The 20,720-nt window shown below is 41.4% G+C and overlaps 1 protein-coding gene across 13 annotated transcripts in view; it reads left to right on the forward strand.

Moving 5' to 3' along the window:
- LOC123593803 (aminopeptidase O (putative)) overlaps positions 1-20,720 on the forward strand; it is a 344,225-nt gene that overhangs the window by 268,014 nt on the left and 55,491 nt on the right. For 12 of the 13 annotated variants that reach the window (XR_006710542.1, XR_006710538.1, XR_006710539.1 and 9 more), the window contains exon 13: positions 61-135. Coding sequence is in view for 7 of the 13 variants with exons in the window: in XM_045470317.1 (XP_045326273.1) it covers positions 61-135 (75 nt within the window). In the remaining 6 variants the exon portion in view is untranslated. Of the gene's footprint in view, positions 1-60; positions 136-2,627; positions 2,783-20,720 lie in introns of all 13 variants that reach the window. The other variant, XM_045470318.1, reaches the window with a different exon arrangement.

Below are 20,720 nucleotides of genomic sequence, written 5' to 3' on the forward strand. Positions count from 1 at the left end.
AGGAAGGGCCCTGACGACCCGTCGTCCTGTTTAAAATGCTCTGTGGTTTTTGAACTTCAGGTCGAGAAATGGATTCGAATGAACCGGAGACCCCGAAAACGGAAGCGAAGGGAGACCGAAGAAGTGTTTGAAAAGGTAGGGCCCCCCGAGAGAGAGCACCGGGTGGAGTTCTTGAGAAAGCTCCCTGTCCGCCCCAGAGGACTTGGTCACAACAATAGAGTAGTGTTTGTTTTTTTTTTTTTTAAGTTTTAATTAAATTTACAGTAGGCTGTAAATTAACGTGGATAGTTACACAGAAAAATTGGTTGACAGTGCTAATGATTATGGACGTACTATGTTGTCAGGAAAAGGATGACCCCGGATGGAGTTATGTTTCGTGTCCATTAAATAGAGCAATGGGACATAAGCGGGTTCCGTTATTATGTTAGACCAGTAGTAGTTATTATGGCAGTTGTTAAGGTACTTCTAGACGGGCAGGGGCGGGGGGGGGGGGGGCGTTCTGAATAAATTGTCCACAATATCGGGTTTCTCTGTTTGGTTGTGATAGACACAGCACACTCACTTAGCTTTGGGGCTTTAAATTAGAGTAATCTTAAAAATGGAGGGAGACGATGGATTTCTTTTGAAACCCTAGGAGGGATTTTATTTACTGTAAAGCACATGAAAAACTTGTTTTTCTAAATTTAGAATTTCAATATGTTACTTTGCAGAAGTTTGGACTACTTATTTTCTCCTGAAATTATATTAAATTAAAACTTGATTTGTCATTGTAATAAATAGTATGAAATAAGGTAAGTATAGTCTTGTTATTTTCTAAGTGACTTTTATTGAAAGCTCTTAAAAGTGAATAACGTTTTCACAAATGTTATAGCAGATACGATTTTTGTTGCGCCTACTTAATTACCGTACTGTTTTTTGATTCTTGATAGCACCAGGGGATTAAAATAGATGTGTGTTGTTTTTCTGCTGCTAGAATGTATGATGAATCACTCCTGGTTCTGAAGCCAAGTTCTTGCTGATAGCATTGCTGCTGACTTCTGTGATGTGTTGCCTTAGTATGGGCATTGCAGCGTCCGAGAATGTGCACAAAGCACATCATAATGAAGGTGATCCCAGAGTTCCAGAGTGCATGTAAGGATACCAAGGCCAGCTTCTAAGAGAATGGGGAAAAGAACTGGCCTAGGATCCTGGTCATTTGTAGGGAGACATTCAGTGTGTGAAAAGTGGCACCCCAGCCCTAACCTTTTTAAACAGAGTCATATCTGTCAGTTCAGTTAAACAGTAATAGAAAAAGGTGTCATTTTGAAGAGACTTGAGTTTTCTGACCATACCTCGGCATGCTGTGGTAGGTTGTTTGTTTAACTTTCATGCTCTAGGTGTTTTAAAAAATGTAAGGTGATGAATCTCATCATAAAATGTCCAAAGAAGGGAAAAGTTTTATGGCTTGCTTAGTATTGCAAAAAAAAATTTCCAGCTATGATTTTTTTAAGCCAAAAATAAGATTACTCAAGTAGACCGTATGCCAGGTGTGAATGAAGGGAAGCCGTTACCTTTGTGGATTACTAGGTACCATCACTCCCCAAATCTGAACTTGGAAGTATTGTGATGCCTTCAGAGAATGAGAAGGGGGTGCTGAGGATTTCACCTACCAAGAAAATGGGGTTCTTTGCTGAGCCTTCTCGGCTCCGTAGAGGCTGTGTATTAGAGCTTATGGGCAAGGTGCACGTTTGACTTTTCTTAGAAAACGTGGGCAACAGTTTTAAAGAGGATACGAAAATGAAGTAGGTTGGGATCAACACACTGAACTTCATTTCAAAGAATGAAGCTGAAAGCTGAAGCTTTGAGGGAGGAGGTAGAGAGGTCAGAAGATGGGAGATTTCAGAGTTGGATCAGAGAATATTAATTATCAGCGTGTCCAGTCTTTCTTCCTGGCTCTGCGAGGCAGCCGAGCCCTTTGCCCACTGTTTTGCCTGTGTTACAGCCAGGAGAGGGTTTGGAGCTCCCTGAGGCAAAGCCTGCGATATTTTCAAGGGCAAGGTGAAATGGAGTGCGATCAGTGACCAAGGGCATCAGAGCAAGTTCTGAAAGGCACAGAGGCCACCCTGCAGCTGGAAGCCAGGGTGCCGTCCCCTGATTGCCTGAGTGTCTATTCTGAAGTACAGATCAAATTCTGTGTGGTAATGAGTATTTAAACCGAGGTCATGTGTTAACCTTTTGCTACGATTTGAACCTGTTAGTAGGAATCTCAGTAGTTAACTCTCTGTTGAGTTTAGTAAGGGTTTTTAAATGTCTGCCACGCGACAAGTAGAGGCACGTTAGCCAGTTTCTCCTTTTTCCTGCATCCGCTGCCTATTTCTACAACATTCAAGTATCACTGTGGTATTTTCAGCTTTTATTCATTTTATATTACTGTAAAATATGAAAACGAGTGGTAGTCATTTCTGGTAGGCATAATTTTCAGTCTACCCATCGCTTTTATTTGCCTACTTTGTTTTCTTTGCCCCGTCTCTCCCCCACGCCGCCCTTCCTCCATCCCCCAAGTCTGTATTTACATCTTCCAGGCTCACGTGGGACTCAGCCCAGATCTGACTGAACTTGGTTAACTAGTCTGTGTTTTACTGTGCTAGGGTCGGAACATTTCTCCTGCAGTGTTTACTGACTTGTGGAGAGCAGAGTCTCCTGACCTGCCCGCGGAAGGAAAACCGAGCAGCAGTGCGAGGCCACAGTCTGGAAGTGGGCAGCGGGCGAGGAATTATAGGTGGCGAATGTAATCTTACAGGAGGTATTTGTCCCCCTCACCCCACCCCCCGTAAAGAAAATCATGAAGGTGCTAAGTGGTAGGCACGGCCTGATCTAGGAGTTGAGTTTTTCAGTGAACTCAGAAGGGGAAGCAAAACAAACTTACCCTGTTCTCAGCTGTGGGTTAAAATAACGAATAATGAAATAAAGTAAACTGGGTGAGTGAGAGGTTCTACCGGGAGAAGTGATTTAAAATGCTCTCCTGGCCTTTCCAGGCTGTTCTCCTTCCTGTGCGAGTCCTTGAGTCCTTCCCTCCCACCCAGCCACCGGAGGCCCAGTGCTGTCTTACAGGTTTCGCTTCTCCTCTTCCTGAAGCTCATAGTGCTGTCTTACGAGTGTTCTGTCTTCCCTGATATTTACTTTCATTTTATTTTCTCTTCATACTTTAGCCCCCTTCCCACTAGGTGCAGCTCAGATCCTTTATACTGTTCTCTGTCTTCTTCATTTTAAATTACAAACTCACCTCTCTTTTGCTTCTGGTCCTCAGGTGTTTTCTCCTTACATTATGATGTTCTTCCTTTTATGTTATTTCAAGTTCCTTTTATTTAGTTTCAATAATTTGTGCAGCAGAAAGGCAAGGAGAGCAGGAACAACTACACAAAGAACAATTAGGGAGAATGGCTCAGCTCTGCAAGGGGCAGTGAAACAATGGGGCTGCAAAAGTGAATTGTATGTGTGTTTTTTTAAATAATGTTAATAGATTTTTCTAAATGGCTGTTGGTTTTGGAAGAGGAACATTTTTTTCCCTGCTTTTATCTTTCACTGATTCAAAAATTCAAATTATCCATCACATTCAAAGATTAAGGAAAAATATACTTTTATAAATATATGTGAAATATAAAGATTTTAAATAGTGTTTTTTTTTTTTAATTTTAAGGGTTAGTAATACTATACTACACAATAATAAATAGTATATTGAGGAGAAGAATGTGTGAATGACGTATAATTCCTTTAGAAGAAGAAAATGCCAATTTTCAGATTGCAGAGAAGCACCTGAAATCATGTTTTATACGTACCTGATAATATACAGAGGATAAATTTTAAGATATTTATTTCTGGTCATCATCGAGTATATATGTCACAGGTATTCATTGGCAGACTTTCAGAACATTGAAAATTCAGTGATACTAAGGTTGGCTATTATTATTAACAAGCTATCTTTTATGTGTGTTTGTTTCCAAGCTAGTGGTCTTGGCGAGGCTGAGTGTCTGGCCTGTGTTACGATTAGTCATAAGGAACACGAGGTGCAAATGGTTTCTAACAAAAGCACCCTTTAAGGTTACCTTAATTGTTCTTTCCTGCCAGAACCCTAAAAACAATACTCCAGAGCATAAGATTGTTAAAAATGTGGTGAAATTTTCCTTGAAATATCGAGTGAAACATAAAGATCTAGAGAGATGGTTGTGAAAATGTGGATTTTATAGTATTTAGTCGCCATCTCAGAGTCTTTGAGAAGAGAAAATGCGGACAGTTTTCTTTGTGATCTGGAGCATTTTCCCTCAGTTTTACTTCATGTGTTCTTTCCTCACATTTGATTCTGAACTGCAGTGATTATCTTGGTATGAATAATAATTTACAGATTAAAAAATGTGTATAGAACCCATTTTGGCTTATGCATTTTGCCACGTTTATTGCTCCTTTTAAAATTTTATATGTTCTAAGAAAATGCGTTTATTACAATTCTAATATTGAAATATTCAACACGTTAAAGGTAGGTACAAATTTTAAACTATTTAACAAAGTGCTTTACTGCTGTTTGTCTTTTGTGACAAAGGTCTGTTTTATATTAAGTTTATGATTTCTGGAAAACTACTTAAGACTAATAAAAATTATCTGGCTCTTTCTTGGACCTGTAACAGCAGACGGTGACCGTGTTAGGCTTGACTCTGGAGCGATCAGGATACAAAGCTTGAGAAAATGGCACAAGACGAATTTAAAGAGTGCTGAACCAAGGGTCCCTTCACTTTACAGGAGCTACCCCACATTTAGCAAAATGGTAGGCTGCAGGCAGCCACTCTTATGCAACTGAGGCAGCATTGGTGTTGAGTGGTTTCCCAGGCATCGGTGCCCTTGCCTCTTTTGGAAAATGTTCCTGCCCTGTGAGAATTCATAACTAGTCTACATTTATATAGCTGTAATCTCTTACAATAGCTTCATTGATACTTGATCTCCATAGAAAAGCTTTATGGGTTCTAATGAGTCACTGCTCTTGAGGCACCAGCCGCCCTCCCTATCTGTGAGTGGCTTTGTGTCCTGTGTTGTACTGATTGTGCCTTTGGATGACAACTTACTTGAGTGATGGAGAGAGGCAGGGTAATTTATTAAAAGTAATTACAAAGAAACCTAACAAAAAGAGTAATTACAGCGCTGTTAATATGCAATTCGTTATTTTATTGCTGCAATATTTAGAACTGGGTCTTACTTGTGGGTCTCCCTTTTTTCCTTGTAAATCTCTGACAAATACATAATTTATTAAATTCTCTATACCTAGGTCTCAAAGTAGATTTGGTTTTACAAAATCTTGGCTTTTTCTGCCTTTTTTTTTTTTTTTTTTTTTTTAAACCGGACCGAGGAAGAATGGTTGAGAAAATGTATTTTTGGTAGCCTCGGGAAAGAAGGCTGATCTGCATAATTTTATGCCATTAAATTTTCATCTGTTCCATAGATTTATTTTTTTAAGAATCTGCACCTTTAAGAAAATGTTCTAAGAATTTTGAGTGTACTGAAATTCCTTCCATTTTCAACTAGCATAACAGAGAAAATTAAAGTACAGTCATCCACTTACCTCACGCACTTATTCACGTATTTTAAAAAGAATCTGTGAATGGGACTATTAATATAATAATAGCTGACACTTGTCATGTGTCAAGCTCTATTCTAAGTGCTTTGCATGTACCCGCTCATGTAAATGTACCATTACAGTAGTACCACCAACCAGCAATGTGCTATGAGGATGTTGTAGACGGGGGCAAACGCTTTGTGAAAGTAGGTGAGGTATAAACAAATCAAATAATTGCTGCAGAAAAGAATGCTTTGGGCAAGATTTAAACAAATTTTTTTAGCCCAGGCTATTGATAGCCCTAGACCATGAGCATAAAGGACGCATCTCTAAATGAGGAAAATCCTAGCCAGCGAATGTTTTGAAAACACATGAAAGTGTGCAGATAATTACACTATTGTTGATTTTAGCAGATCTGATGCCAGCAGCCAGCAACTCTTCTGTGCCATGAAAGATGAAAGCCATTTTAATATAAAACATGAGTGTGGCTGGAACAGGGAGGCGGGCAGAGAACAATCTCGTGCTTTTTTAGTTACTTTTATAGGAAGCATTAGTTACATTCCTGTGATAGAATGCTTTACTTGGCCATCATTCTCATCTCAGGCGTTTTAACGATTGCTGTTTTGTGCCTAGCATCATACAGCAGTAATAAGATGCATTATTTTAGTAGTACCTACTGATGTCAGTGTCATTTAAGACCTGTGAATGTTTCCATTCATCTTCTATTTCAGGAGGCGGACACTACTATGTGTCTTTAGGTATAGCTGACATGTATTTCACTTACGTTTCTGGGTCTCTGAGTGCAGCAGAACTGACACTCAAGCCTTTTATTTTATCTCCAGCACTTAGGAAGGACCTGATTACATGCAGCCTTGATTACTATTTGTTGAATGAGTTAGATGAATGATTCCCACACATGGCACTTACCTTCCTAAATCATACTTGGCGATTACATTTTTTAAAAATTGTAATGTCCCAGTTCTTGTTTAATTATTTTGATCTTTAATGACAGAGGTTTTCACGAAGGCACATTGGGGAGAGCTTTCCTGGTTGTCATGGGTCATCTTTTTCATCTCTTCTGTAAAGAGAGCTCAGAGCCAGGAAGACCTGACCCTGGTCCCAACTCTGCCACCCAATCATGTGCTCCTTGAGTTTGTCACTTGACTTCTGCTTTCATCTGAAAATCCTTTCATTTAACAGGCCAGTTAGGCCAGTGTACCTTAATGATAAGATTAATGTGTGTGTTTGGCCTTGACTCTTTCTTATACTTTTATGATGTAATTTTTCTTTCATCCATTTTTGGTATTTAGGAGGCTTATATTTTTGTTCTAGTGGTTACTTTGACATAATAATACATTTTGGTGTCTTTTCTTCACTTTATTTATTTTTTTGCTCTTGTGTATTGATTTCCTGCTGTGAGCAGTAGTGAAATTAGATGTTAACCTTTTCTTGCCCCTCCTCTTTTGATCTTCTGTCATGTGACTTGAAATACTGTTTTTTTGCTCCAGTTAAACACCTTTAACACAGCCAACAAGCTGACGGTATTTATACAGTCTTCCCATTTCCTCCTCTTTTTTTTTTTTTTTGATAGTTGTACTAGATTTACAGTGTCAGTGCATGTAGACATAGTATACCATATGCTTTATAAAATCAGATAGTTTTAATTCTGCAAGTAAATTTATAATGCTCATCAGCTGCCCTTATATAACTGATCTTCAGCAATTGGGATTTTTTGAAGCTAGTTCCAGAGTGGATTTCTCAGGAAGAGCTTGGGGCAACTATATTTCCTGAGGTCTTGCATTTTAATAAGTTTGTGCTCTTTCCATGTGAGGGTCAGTTCAACTAGACACAAAATTTTGGATTCATGTTTTCTTTGTTTAAGTGTCTTGAGTATGTTACTCCATTGTCTTGCATAAAGTCTTCTGCTGGTGTCAATTCTTCCCCTCAGAGTGACCTGGTCTTTTCTCTTGGACATCCAGATCATTTCTTCTTTAAATTCCAAAAATATTACTTGGGTATGTCTTGTTGTGGGCTAGTTTTCACAGTTGTCCATTGGCTTTTGAGCTTTATTTGCCTCATTTGTAAAATGAGAATAATGGTAACTTTTTTTTTTTTTTTGCTACTCAAGAAAGTGGATTTGAAGACCACCTAAGATACTGTATATAAAGTGCTTTACATTTATTTTAGTTTCTGTGACTCTTCAAAGTCCCCTGTTGTTAGGAACTTTAAAATTTAGAGTATTTTACGGGCATTTGGACTTGAGTTGGCTTTATATTTGGGATAAATCTAAAGTGGATTCTCTGAAGTCTTTTGTCTGCATTTTAGCGATGTATAAATGCATGCCGACTCCTTGCTGTAAGCAGGTGGTCTGTGCCCATGCGTGGAGAACTTCTGACCTAAAAACAGTGGTGCTTTTTGAAGGAATCTCACGCAGAAAACACTTCCTCCATTATATTCTACTCACACTCTTCTCACACTTAGTTTCCCACATAAAACTGGGTTTACATGACCATGGTCTACGTGTAGAACAATACACAGGAAAAAAAAAATTTGTTTTTCAAATAATGAGGGCTGAAAACTCAAGTCAGTTCTCATCATCCAACATGTTTTCTTGGATTTGCTGTACATAAGTCCTATGTAAGAAGCTGCTGGAAAATACCAGAGACACAGGAGATGTCATTTCTGGCCATGGGAGATAAAACACACACATATCAAAAATCATTTACAAAGCAGCATGTGATAAATAAATTCAAACCAGTGTGGCACAAACTAAGGACATGAGTATATGATGCATTTTACCTGAGGCTACCCTGGACTCGAGTTTCCACGCCTGGGCCTTGTTTTGATAAAGCAGCCTTTACACATGCAGCCTGGAAGTTGCGGTGGGAAATTGGGTAACTGAATTAACTGAATCCATTTTAAAAATTTTTTTTTTTTTTTTTAACGTTTATTTATTTTTGAGACAGAGACAGAGCATGAACAGGGGAGGGGCAGAGAGAGAGGGAGACACAGAATCAGAAACAGGCTCCAGGCTCTGAGCCATCAGCCCAGAGCCCGATGTGGGGCTCGAACTCACAGACCGTGAGATCATGACCCGAGCCGAAGTCAGACGCTTAACCGACTGAGCCACCCAGGCGTCCCTAACTGAATCCATTTTAATGCTTTTACATGATTTGTAAGCACAGATAGGGTTTTGGTTGACGTACATGTAAATAGTGTTAGTGTCTTTATTTGAAAATGTGATTCTTAAAAATAAATTCATCCATGTTTTGCAAGTAAGGCTGGAACCTATCATAGAAATTCTGCTGACACTTATGAACCAGAATCATTCAAAAACCCAAGGCTAGAAATATAATACTGTCTATAATTCCATGTTTAACACATTCCTTATTAAATTCTATTTTTATTTGAACCATTTATTTACTGACTTAACTGCATATCCACAGCACACAAAACCCTGAATAAGGAATATGCATAAATACAGAGATGAATGGAAAACAGGCCTCAACTAGCTTACAGTTTGGTGTGAAAACCTGTACAAAGTGGGAAACAGAACTGAATCAAACGTCTATGAGTGGTAACGCAGGTATGTGCACAGAGTAGTTTGGATCTCTGTAAGGAAAGGGAACCCTCTCACTTTGGGCATTTTGCGTTATCCGTAAGTCTGGTCCTGGATGATAGCAGGGTGTAAATATTTGTTCGAGTTTATTCAGCTTTTGTTATTTTGTAGAATTGAGGGTACCAGCATTTCGGTTCTCAAGATTCTGATGGTCTTCCCGAGAACATACTGACGCTGCAGTTAGCACTTCCCTTCGGCTTTTGCAAAGTGCCACCGCCAGGTCATGCTATCTCTGGGCTTGAGGACGTCAGGTTTTCAGTCTGTTTCACTCTATTTTGCCCTTTTATTTGCATCGTTAAGTTTTGGAGTTTTTTCCTTCCCTAAACTTTTGGTTTCAGAATCAGGGATGGTGACTGCAAGCTCTAGAGCCCGTTTCCTCTTGTGATTCTTGAACGTTGGATCGTGTTATTCACAAAGCATCACACTTGTTTCAGCACCAGAAATATAGCATGACCTTTAAAAAAAAAGAAAAGTATTAAGGAAATAATTCTATGCCCCTTTTACCTTTCTGACGATGAGCACAGACTCATCGAACGAGCCACTGAATGGCATTAAGTGCACATCCAGATCATTAACATTTTAAATGTCTCTCTACAAATCAAGAAAGGTTTGTTTTTCAGAGTGTTAAATTCTAAATCATAGGTACGTGAAGGTTCAGACTTCATAGACACGAAGCAGGAAAACAACCTGATTGGCAGTGGTTAATACCAAGGAAACTATGTAAAGTGGGAAAAGATGGTCTTAGAATATGTTTGTACTTCTCTGGCATTTTCGCAGAAAACAGGAACAGTAGCCCTCTTAGGCAGCCGCCTTTATAACTGAAAGACAGAAAGCTTATGCTGTTCGCTTTCTGTGACCATTTTCATTTGATGTCCAAGGAAAGAAATTCATGGTCTCCATGAGGAGCAGGAGAAGTCAAAAAGGAACAGCACAAATCTAGAAGAGAAGCAGGTCACAGCTCTGGACTGAGTTCGTGTACAATTTGGTTTCTCACTTTTTCTCCTTAACTGTCAGCCACACAAACTCTAGTTTTCAGTGTCGAAGGTATGGCGTGAGCATTTATTCCTGACTCTAATGGTAAAGAATGCTGAGTACTTCCACAGACAACAGAAGATTATGGTTCTGATTCTCTCTTTTAACAGTTTCATTGAATTTAATGTCCTGTGTCTTTTATATGACATAAAATTCACCCACATACAGTTTGTTGGGTTTTAAGACACTCACACAGTTGTGCAACCATCATCACAATCTAGTTTTAGAACATTTCCATCACCAAAACGTTCCCTTGTATCCATTTGTGGTTAATCCCCATCCTGACCCCTAGCCCCAGGGAACTACCAATTTACTTTCTGTCTTTAGTTTTGCATCTTACACAAATTTCATATAAATGGAATCTTACACACTTTAGTCTTTTGGACCTGGCTGCTTCCATTTATCATCCTGTTTTGAGTATCAGAAGTATTGCGTATATTTGTGTTTGTTCCTTTTCATTATCAAGTAGTATTCCATTGTGTGGGTGGACTGCATTTTGTTTATCTGTTTACTGCTTGATAGACATTTGGGTTTTTTGCAGTTTTGGCTTATTATGAATAGTGTTTAAGTGTCTTTATGTTGACCTACTTCTTTTGGGCATGGCTTGGCCATAGGGTAAGGGTATGTTTAACTTTTCAAGAAACTTCTAAACTGTTTTTCCAAAGTGGCTGCAGCATATTTCCACCAGTAGTGTTTAAAGTTCCCAGTTTTTTTTTGTGCGTGTGTGTGTTTTTTTTTTTTTTTTTTTTTTTTTTTTATAGAGAGTGAGTGCAAGCTGGGGAGAGGGGTAGAGAGAGAATCTTAAGCAGGCTCCATGCTCAGCGTGGAGCCTGATGCAGGGCTCAATCCCACAACCCTGGAATCATGACCTGAGCCAATCAAGAGTCGATGCTCAACCAACTGAGCCACCCAGGCACTCCTAAGGTTCCCAGTTTCTCTGTCTCCTCCTCAGCCCTTGGAATTGTCAGACATCTTTATTTTAACCATTCTCATGGGAGTTGAACTATGCTTTCTATACTTTTATTTCTTGTGAGGATCTCAAAGTATCTGTATACCCCAATATGCTTGTGTCCCTCATTTTACAGATCAGAAGGCAGTAGAGCAGTACTTGGAGAATCTAAATGTCTCACCCAAGATCCCCAAATGAATCACTGAGCTTAGAGTCCTCATGTAGCAGTTGGGGACACAGCAGCCTGTTTTCCAACTCATGGCTCCCTGTGACTCAGGGCCTTCTTTGTCCTCATAGCTTTGTTGGGTGTGGCTTTCTTTTGATCTTTGTAGAATGATCCATTCTTATCCTCTCTGGAATTTTGTCTGATGAAATCCAGTTGTTTTCTGCAGAGATGTGCTAGTCTCTTGGAGAGGTGCTCCTTAGCTGCAGTACACAGGCTTGTGTGGCTCAGGCCTGGCTCCCAAGGTGGGCCCTGTGGACTGTGCCACCATGTGTCATCCTGTCAAAGGGGGTAGATGCTTGCCTCACCAGAACCTTGTGGGAGTCAAGTGAGGTGACTTATGGAAAACAGCTGGCATGTACTAAATATTTAATACATTTTACAGCACCTCTTCAGATGACTGTGAAAGGCTGATTATCTTGTGGTGTGTGGATGGTAACACCAGTCATATGGTTTTTTTTGTCTGTACAGTGAGGCAGGAAAACATTCTTAAATTTATTTACTAATTAAAAAAATCAGCCATGGTGTCTTATTGTTCTTTGGTCTGCAGCAAATGTAGCAAGCAGTAGTACTTTTATAAGTTTGTATGTTTAGTCCCTGTCTTTTGGCTTCACTCAAGAAGATTAATCCTACTTCTCAGAGCTACCAGATCAATTCATGTGGGTCTCTCTTCGGTTTGTCCACTCTGGTAGAATAAGGTGTTGTTGTTCGTGTTCCAAGTTGAAGTGCTCAAAGTGTTCTTTAGGCTATAAGATCTGTGTTCTAGCAAAGTTCGGCTTTAGATCAGTCTATAATCATTTCTTACACTCAACGTGTCATTGCTTTTGTTTCTTTGGACCAAAATGTTCTGATATGAAGTTCCTTTGAAGGCTGGTGAGGTTTATACAAATACCCAGCTAATGAAAAGCACTTAAATATGGGGCACACCTCCCCACTCCGTTGTCACTTTGCAGGTCATGTTGAAGAGAAGGTTCCAGTTAACCTCTGTTGCCTTTTGCTGGCCAGAGTTGTAGTGTTTATTTCATGACAGAAAGTGAATTCTAGATAGTTTTCTGTGAGATGATGATTTTCTCTGAAATGACTCTTGGTCACGTTGAGTTTCTAAGTGTTAAAAGGGAACGTGGTTTTTGGATCTGTGAAAAATTTCATCTTGGTCTCTGGCTGCTGCACAGAACAGGAGCTAAAAGGTTGAGAACTTCAGAAACTAGCCTCCCCACCCCTGGAGCTGTCTAAAATGACTGGAGGAGCGTGCGCGGGGCTGTAATGTTATGAGAGCTACTGGAGGTCCTAAGCGCGCAGGACCACGAGGGGGAAATGGAGGGGAATGTCCCATGGAAAGTTGAACAACTCCGGTTTCACACCACTTTATTTGGGAGGCCGTACGGGATGGAGCTGTTAGACACAGGGAAGACCTTACGGCTTCTCCAAGGCCAGCCTTTCTACATGTGAAAACACGGGGACCTTGAGAACATTTCGGTCCCAGGCTGGAGTGCCTGCCTGGAACCAGAGCCCGCGTCTGTCCCCATTTTTGCTGTTTTCACCTGGGCGCTTCCCCCAAAGCAGGGTGTGGGGGCAGAGCGGCTTTGGACTCCAGGTGAGAAGTGGGTCCCGCTGGTCTTTGTTTTGTTGTAGGGCATGGACAGCTGAGGGAGGCCTGGAAAGAAGGTCTGGGGGACTCAGAATGTCCCTACAAGGCCACTCCTTGTCACCTAGAAACACATCCGGAGTGAGGGCCCTTTCCTAGCATACAGAGGCTTGGGTAGGCACGGGCCAGGTCTGATTTTGAGGGCTCAATCATGTCCGAACGCAGAGAAAGACTTCATGGTGAGACAACTGGGTGTCTGCAAGGGTGGATGTGAACATTTGCTTTTCATAATAAATGAGCGAATTTTACAAGGCACAGATTATTTGAAGTTTTTGTGATGCTTATCACAGGCCAGGCAACTGCAACACGAAAATGTTGTTGGGGTAGTTTTTTTAATCAGACATAAGTGTGACCAGATTACTAGGCATTTTATTTTGGAATGTGGTAAAGGCACACCCACAAATGCCTTTTCTTCAGTCTGTGCAGATATCTTCAATGTTTATTCTAAAATGCAAGGCTGCTTTCTGTGTTTCTACATATTCCTACCTCGATGTATCACACATTTAGAGTTATGTTTTTCTTCAGTGTCTCTGACTTGGCTCGTGTCTTACAGGCCAAATCAAACCACCTCCACCTCCAAAACAGTATTGATAAAACCAGTGCTGAACTTGGATTATGAAAGGTTTAGTTCCCAGAACTTGCTGTACTGTTGGCAGGGCAAAGTGAGTAGGAATATTATGATCTAGGGGAAAAACTGCTTGTGTTTTATCTGCAACACAGCTGGCAGATACAGAAGGATAGTGCCCCAAATGGGCAGACGAAAAGGGGAGTGGGTACTGAGCTGCCTCAGACTTGCAGAAGGCACCCTGTCCCCTCACTCCCAGCAAAATGAAAGGGGCTGGAGAGAAGGCACGGGATGAGATTCCTGCACTGCTGATCTGGTATACTTTGAGTCTTCAACGTTTATTTATTTTTGGGACAGAGAGAGACACAGCATGAACGGGGGAGGGGCAGAGAGAGAGGGAGACACAGAATCAGAAACAGGCTCCAGGCTCTGAGCCATCAGCCCAGAGCCCGACGCGGGGCTCGAACTCACGGACCGCGAGATCGTGACCTGGCTGAAGTCGGACGCTTAACTGACTGCGCCACCCAGGCGCCCCTCTTTGAGTCTTCTTTAGAGATCAAGTCCCTGGCTTGGTCAACAGTAGCATTACCCAGTCCTAGAGCACCAGATTATCATAAGACAAATTTCGATGATGCTGAACTGTCCTTCAACAAAGGATTACTGCTGCACCCGCACGCACATATAACTTGGTTGGTATGCATGCAGACGCACACACGCATGTGCACACACATTTACCTGTTCCATCGACCTCTGGCCTCCAAGCAGGGGAGGTTAGGGCTGAGGCCTGCTGTTGTGACCACTGTCTCCCATCTCAGAGGGAAGCTGCAGGCTCTGTTTCCACAGCTGGCGCTGTTTGAGTCTGACTCATGCTCCCTGTGCGTAATGCAAAGTCATTGTCATTGTGAGCCATCTGAGGGAGAGGTTTGGTGGAAAAAGTGACGGTGGAGCAAAGCAGGCTCCAGAACAGGGGGTGAAAGATATGTTTTTTGTTTAGTTTCGCTGAACTTCGTAGTCACTTTTCTGAGAACTACCGTCATCCTGCTAGAGTTGGAGATGCTAGAAGAGAGATCTGGCTTATTGCTGCAGGACTCCTCACTCTTGTGTTCGCATTCTTAAAACAGGAGGAGGGGAGGAAAGTAAACTAAGTGATTGTTGTAGATTTTGAACATGTATCCATAATTTCTCAGTTTCCAGTTTTTTGTATCGAGCCTGTTTTGTGATTGTGTACTGTTGCAGAGAAGAGAAGGGGATGTACTATAAATATGTGCAAACTTCAGTGTTCAAATTATTTCTATTCAAAAGGAACTTCCAATAATCGGGAGGGTGAGGCATGTCATTTACAAGAGGGTTAAGAATAAAAAAGTTATCTCTATGCTATTTTTGATGGGACTTTTTCCTATGAAAAACAGTTACCAGCATATATGGAAACACTTCCTCATTTTTTATTCATTTTAGTATCTGAAATAGTTGAAAATCAAAATAAAGTGGTTATTTTAATAATAGCTCAGTAGACAGAGTTCATGTGTCAAGAGCATTTACCTCCCAAACAGTTTTCTGACTCTAGTTTTCTTAGCAAGAAAAATGTTAATCTGTTGTGGATGGACACTTTTTTTTCCCCTCTTCTCAGAACATGTATGGTTTCCATTAACTTCTTTCTCCACAGAACTTTGGAGATGGCCACCACTGATGTCTATGGGTCATCTGTGCTCCTAGAATTGAACTGAAATGGTACAGTACATTTCTCCCCCTCTGTTGTCCTTCACGACATGGAATTCATAGTCAGATAGATGAATTGAAATCCCATCTTTATCCCTTACTAGCTGTTTTACCCTGGACAAACTAGCCAGTGTAAGCCTCAATTTCCTCATCCGTAAAATGGTTACTATAAAGCATTTAGCAAAGAGCTGCCACTAGATCATTGTTCACTGATACTGGTTATTAGCGTTATTGGTGATAGGCTTTTCCAATACCATCGTCAGGGGTGAAAGGCATTTATCATATGTGGTGTATTAAGAGAACAGAAGGAGCCCTGAGAAGCAGTAGGATAGATCAAGAAATGTAGCCACAGAAGAATGGCCACGTTGGGAACATCAGCCTGGCATCTCTGGACCAGCTGGAGTGTCCCCAGCATTAAGACCAGGGAGGCAGTCCAGTGACTTCTCTGGCAGGTCTCAGCTATGCCTAAAGGTGCATCTCTCTCCCAAGCTGACCCAGGAGTCTGCTCTGTGGGGCCACTCTACTTTAGACAAATGCTGCTTTGGGTTCTGTTGGAAGTTTCCACTAGGCTCCTCTGAGATAGTTTTAGTTGGAAGTCCTCAGAGAGGTTTTATTGATTTGGGTTGAGGTCTTAATTAAAGTCATCTCAATCATCAAAAGGTCTGGCTATCCAGAAATACAGTGCTGGTGTCTGAGCACTGTAGAATTCCTGGAAATTATCAAAAATAAGCGTTGAGATACCCCCGCCCCCCAGCAACCATAGAGGTCTGAGTTTACAATAATTATTATTCTTATGTAGAGCTGGCTCCGAATAGTGAGTTTCCCCAGGCGCAGACTTACTAATAGAAACCCACTTAGACACTGAAGAAATGGGCCCAGTGTTTTTCTCAACTATAAGTAATGTATTATGCATGATTTAAAAAGGCTTCTCAGAATGTCCTTGCTTATGTAAATCAAGAATCAATATTTTTTAGAAAGAAGTTTTTATAGATAAGCCATCACATTATTTGATAATCAGACATCATTTTCAAGTAGTTAAAAGGGTCATTGGACAAAACCCAGTGGACTGACTTTGCTCCCTAATTGCTAAGGATTGAAACTCCACATACCCTCTAAATTATGAACAGGCTTGAATTTTTTATGGGAAAGAAATTATTTTTTTATGTAGGATAATTTTCATGTCAACGTTATATTAGCCAGCTAGCTCTATCAGGTTATGCACGTTGCTGCTTTTACTCACCTGATCCCTACTTTTCCTCTGTGAAGTTTATTTTAAATAAGAGATTCAAGAATGAGAGAGAAAGTAGGTTTGGAACGAGGGGAATGAATCATGGGAAAACACTGCTGGTCCTTTTCATTCGTCCTTGGCATTCTTGGAATATTCTTACCTCTGTTGACAGAGAGCAGCAGTTCAGCTGCAGGCTTGCTAGCAGTAAGGGGCATTGTGGGGCCCCCTGAGGAGGCGGTCGCTGGAACATTGTCCCCGTTTTCTCCCAAGCAGTGCCTTACCTCTCTGTGAGTGGCGAGAGCCACTGGAAGGATTTCATGAGGGGGGGGGGGGGGGGGGGGGGAGCTCAGCAGAGGGCAGCACTGTGACCCCGTGTGAGCGCTGACTGCCCCAGAGATGGCGTGTTCCTATACTCTGGGCCAAGTGGGGGCCCTGCCGGCCAGTGTGTCTCCGAGTACAGGCAGATTGCTGGTAGGGGGAACAGTTTTATTGGTTTTATTGCTTCTGAAAATAGAGGAAATACTCAAGAGTGGTGGGAGAGAGGAGGATAAATATAGCGTTTCCTTTTTCCTGCTCATTCTACTGTTCTTCACAGCATTTCATTTTTCTTAAGATGGATTTTTATCCTGCCAACTTCAACAGAAGATAATTGTCTACCATTTCTATCAGATTGGCCCTCTCATCACTTGTGTACTTACCGTTGTTTGTTTATTTTTCCTACTCAGAAACTTTTGTACAAGGTGGTCCTGAAGGTGCTTGTCCGTAGACGTGGCACAGGTATCGTGGGTTGCGGCGGGACCTCCCGTGAGTAGATGGCAGGAGCAGTCCTGGCGTCCTAGCTATGGATGGTCAGAGATTCTGGATACTGACTACCTTGTCCTTGTCTCTTCCATGACCCATTTCCTAGAGGGCTATTCTATGTGCTTGTCACCCTGCCCCTTCCATCAGCCCACAGTGCCCAGAACCTGTTCCTTGTGCACAGGAACGGTGCCGGATGCCATCCAGCGTGTTACCTTGCTGTGAAGGCAGCTAGCACCCTGGCTGCGAGGCCCTGCCCAGCTGAGCAAAGCAGTGAGTGTATTTAGGAGGTGCTTGGCAAAAGTGGACTCGGTAGGAGATGGGAGGGGAAAGCAGGCTAGGTCGTCTTAGGGCATCGTACACGGTGTGCCTGTTTACCAGACTGAAGTTTGTCGTTATGTAAAATTATTAAGTAGGTACCCATTTTAACAAATAAAACTAACTTTGAGGTTTGGGAGGTAAGTGGCTTGTGTTAGATTTTCGGCACATAAATTGAATATAAGCATTTCCCTAGTTTCTCATTTCTTAATTGTTCAGAGTGTCCATTAGCATGCTTATCCTAGTGCCTGGCCTAGGTTTGCCCATTACAAAGGTCCTATGTTCATAGGGCAGTGGACTCTGCGTTCCCAGGCCCCAGCACAGTCCCCGCCGGCAGTGTGCAGTAATAAGTAAGCTACTCGTAGTTACCGGCTAATAGGGCCATGACCCGGTTTGAACTCCATAATGAGGAAAGAGCAGATTTATTTGCTCCCCCTGTGTGCCTCCCTCCCTGCCATGCTCCTTTATTATCTTTAAGAGGAAATTGAATAGCAAAATTCTGCATTCTCATAATGTTAATGGCCTGATGTCATCTTTTCCAGTCTGGAGTCAAGAGAGAGGGATGACCAAAACACAGATTTAACATTTCATAGCTGTCCAGAGCTTCAGCTGTAGGCTCTATGGGTATATGTGTGTATATGTTTTCAACAGCTTGTGTAAGGTGTAATGTAAATAGTGTGAAATTCAGTGTGTAATTCATTGTTTTCTAATAATTTTGCCAAGTTGTGCGGTCATCACCAGACTCCAGTGTTAGAACATTTCCGTCGTCCTTGAAAGATCCTTGGTGCCCATTAGTAGTGGCTCCCTCCCCATTTCCCCCCACCCCTGCTCCCCAGCCATGGGCAACCAGTCATCTACTTGCTCTTCATATAGATTGGCCTTTCTGGACATTTCCTATCAGTGGAATCAATGTGGTTTTAATACATTTGCCTTCTTTCACTTAACATTTTTGGGGTTCACCCATATTATAGCATGTATCAGTAGTTTGTTCCTTTTTATTCCTGAGTAGTATTCTGTTGGATGGATATACCACATTTTGTCTGTCTCTTCACTCTTTGATAGACATTTGGGTTGTTTCTAGTTTGGGGCTATCATAGATGCTGCTGCTATAAAGACTCACAACTTTTTGTGTGGACGTGTGTTTTCAGTTCTTTTGGGTAGGTGCCTAGGAGTATTACAGTAAATTTATGTGTAACTTATTAAGAAACTGCCAGATTGTTTTCCAGAAAAACTGTATCCTGTTACATTCCCAGAAGTGAGTGATGTATAAGGGTTCTAGTTTCTCCACACCCTAACCACAGGCTATATTTAAGGAATAACCTTAATTTTTAACTTTTATTTGATATTCTATGCATAAAAGAAAGGTAGAAACTGTTTTAGTGTTTTTGCAATTTTTCAAGCATTGTTAACACAATTTAACCGAAATTGTAGTCCTTGGTACTCTGTCTTCTCTAATCTCCGGGGTCTACCACCAGTCAGTGGTGCAATAGTTTGCAGTAGTTTTACAGTATTCCATTTAATTATGTTGTGTGTGTGTGTGTGTGTGTGTGTGTGTGTGTGTGTGTGTGTGTGTACTTGATATGAAGTATGCAGGGTATGTGTGTATGTGTGCTGTTAATCGTCTCAACATTAAATTAGTTTACTTTGAGAAGGGATTTTCTTTTTTGGACTTTTCTTTTTAGTTTCTCTGTTCAGACAAAAGGTTACAAGTTTATATTTCTTTTTTTTTTTTTTAAGTTTATTTATTTTGAGAGAGAGTACACACAAGTGGGGGAGGGGCAGAGAGAGAGGGAGGGAGAGAGAATCCTAAGCAGGCTCCACGCTGTCAGCACAGAGTCTGACTTGGGGTTCGAACCCACGAACCATGAGACCATGACCTGAGCAGAAGTCAGGAGTCAGATGCTTAACCGACTGAGCTACCTAAGCGCCCCAAGTTTATATTTCTAACTATACAGATTGTCTTAATATAGAGTAGACACATGTGTTGTAGAACCAGGTTTATTGTACTTTAAATAATCAAATGGTAAGTTTCTAGTTTATAGAATTAGGTAGCTTTTAAGCATTCTTTATTAAAAATGCAAGTAGAGGTTTTTGTATGAATCTGGGCCATTTCCAGAGGCATCACAAAAGTTGTGCAGGAATAATTTATCACATAATTTGACATGGCAGGTATTTCTGTGCACTTTCAAGACCAAGTGGTAAAAGTTGCTTATTATTTTTGTGTACTCTAGGATTTGCAGGTGTGTTTTATTCTGGCAGTGAGCTTATCAAATAAGCATTTTCTAAGCACGCCCTAGTTACAGCCAAGCTTCCTGGGTGATGTCTGTGGCTGCTCCATGGGTGCCTTGGGACACCTGCAGGCCTGCTTGTCTTTTGAATTTGTGCTTGTCCAGAGTTGGGTTTAGCAGTGACTGGATAAAGATAACGGTTTTTCAGGAACGAGAGCACCTGACCTCCCAAGAAGAAAGGATGAGAGGGGTACCCGAGTGCCAAGTGACAGAAGTCCATGGGAAGGAAACAGCAGCAGAGATGTTCTCCTATGTCCTGATGGCTGAAGAGACCACCGCAGCTGAATACAATTGGCATGAACTGTCCTAGTCTCCATATCTGTTCTGGCACTTTGACATGTGGAAGCAGTTTGGTATAAAGGAGTAGTTCTCAAGGGGCAGAATCGCCCCCATGAGGATGATGTGGTTATCACGGCAGTTGGGGGGCACTGTGGCCATTAGTGGGCTGCATCCAGGAACCGTGTACCTACAGTCGTAGTTCTTCTCAGGGTGGTGAGGAATCAGCTGCTTTCCTCAGCGTCTAGGTGCCTGCTGGAGAGTTACACAGGTGAAAATCCTGGCTCTAATCTAACTCTCTTGTATGCACAGTTTTAATATTTACCAATTTTCTCTAGGAATGTGACTGCCAAGTAAATCTGTGAGGATTGTATGTTGTTGAATTTTCCCCAAAGTGCTTGCCATTTCAGAAAACTTTGTCCTCAGTGGGAATGCTTTTGTGTCTGAGTAACTACACAGCGTGCTTGATTCAGTTTGCATTAATA

This window comes from Leopardus geoffroyi, chromosome D4 (genome assembly GCF_018350155.1).
Source record: "Leopardus geoffroyi isolate Oge1 chromosome D4, O.geoffroyi_Oge1_pat1.0, whole genome shotgun sequence".
Classification (NCBI taxonomy): Eukaryota; Metazoa; Chordata; class Mammalia; order Carnivora; family Felidae; genus Leopardus; species Leopardus geoffroyi.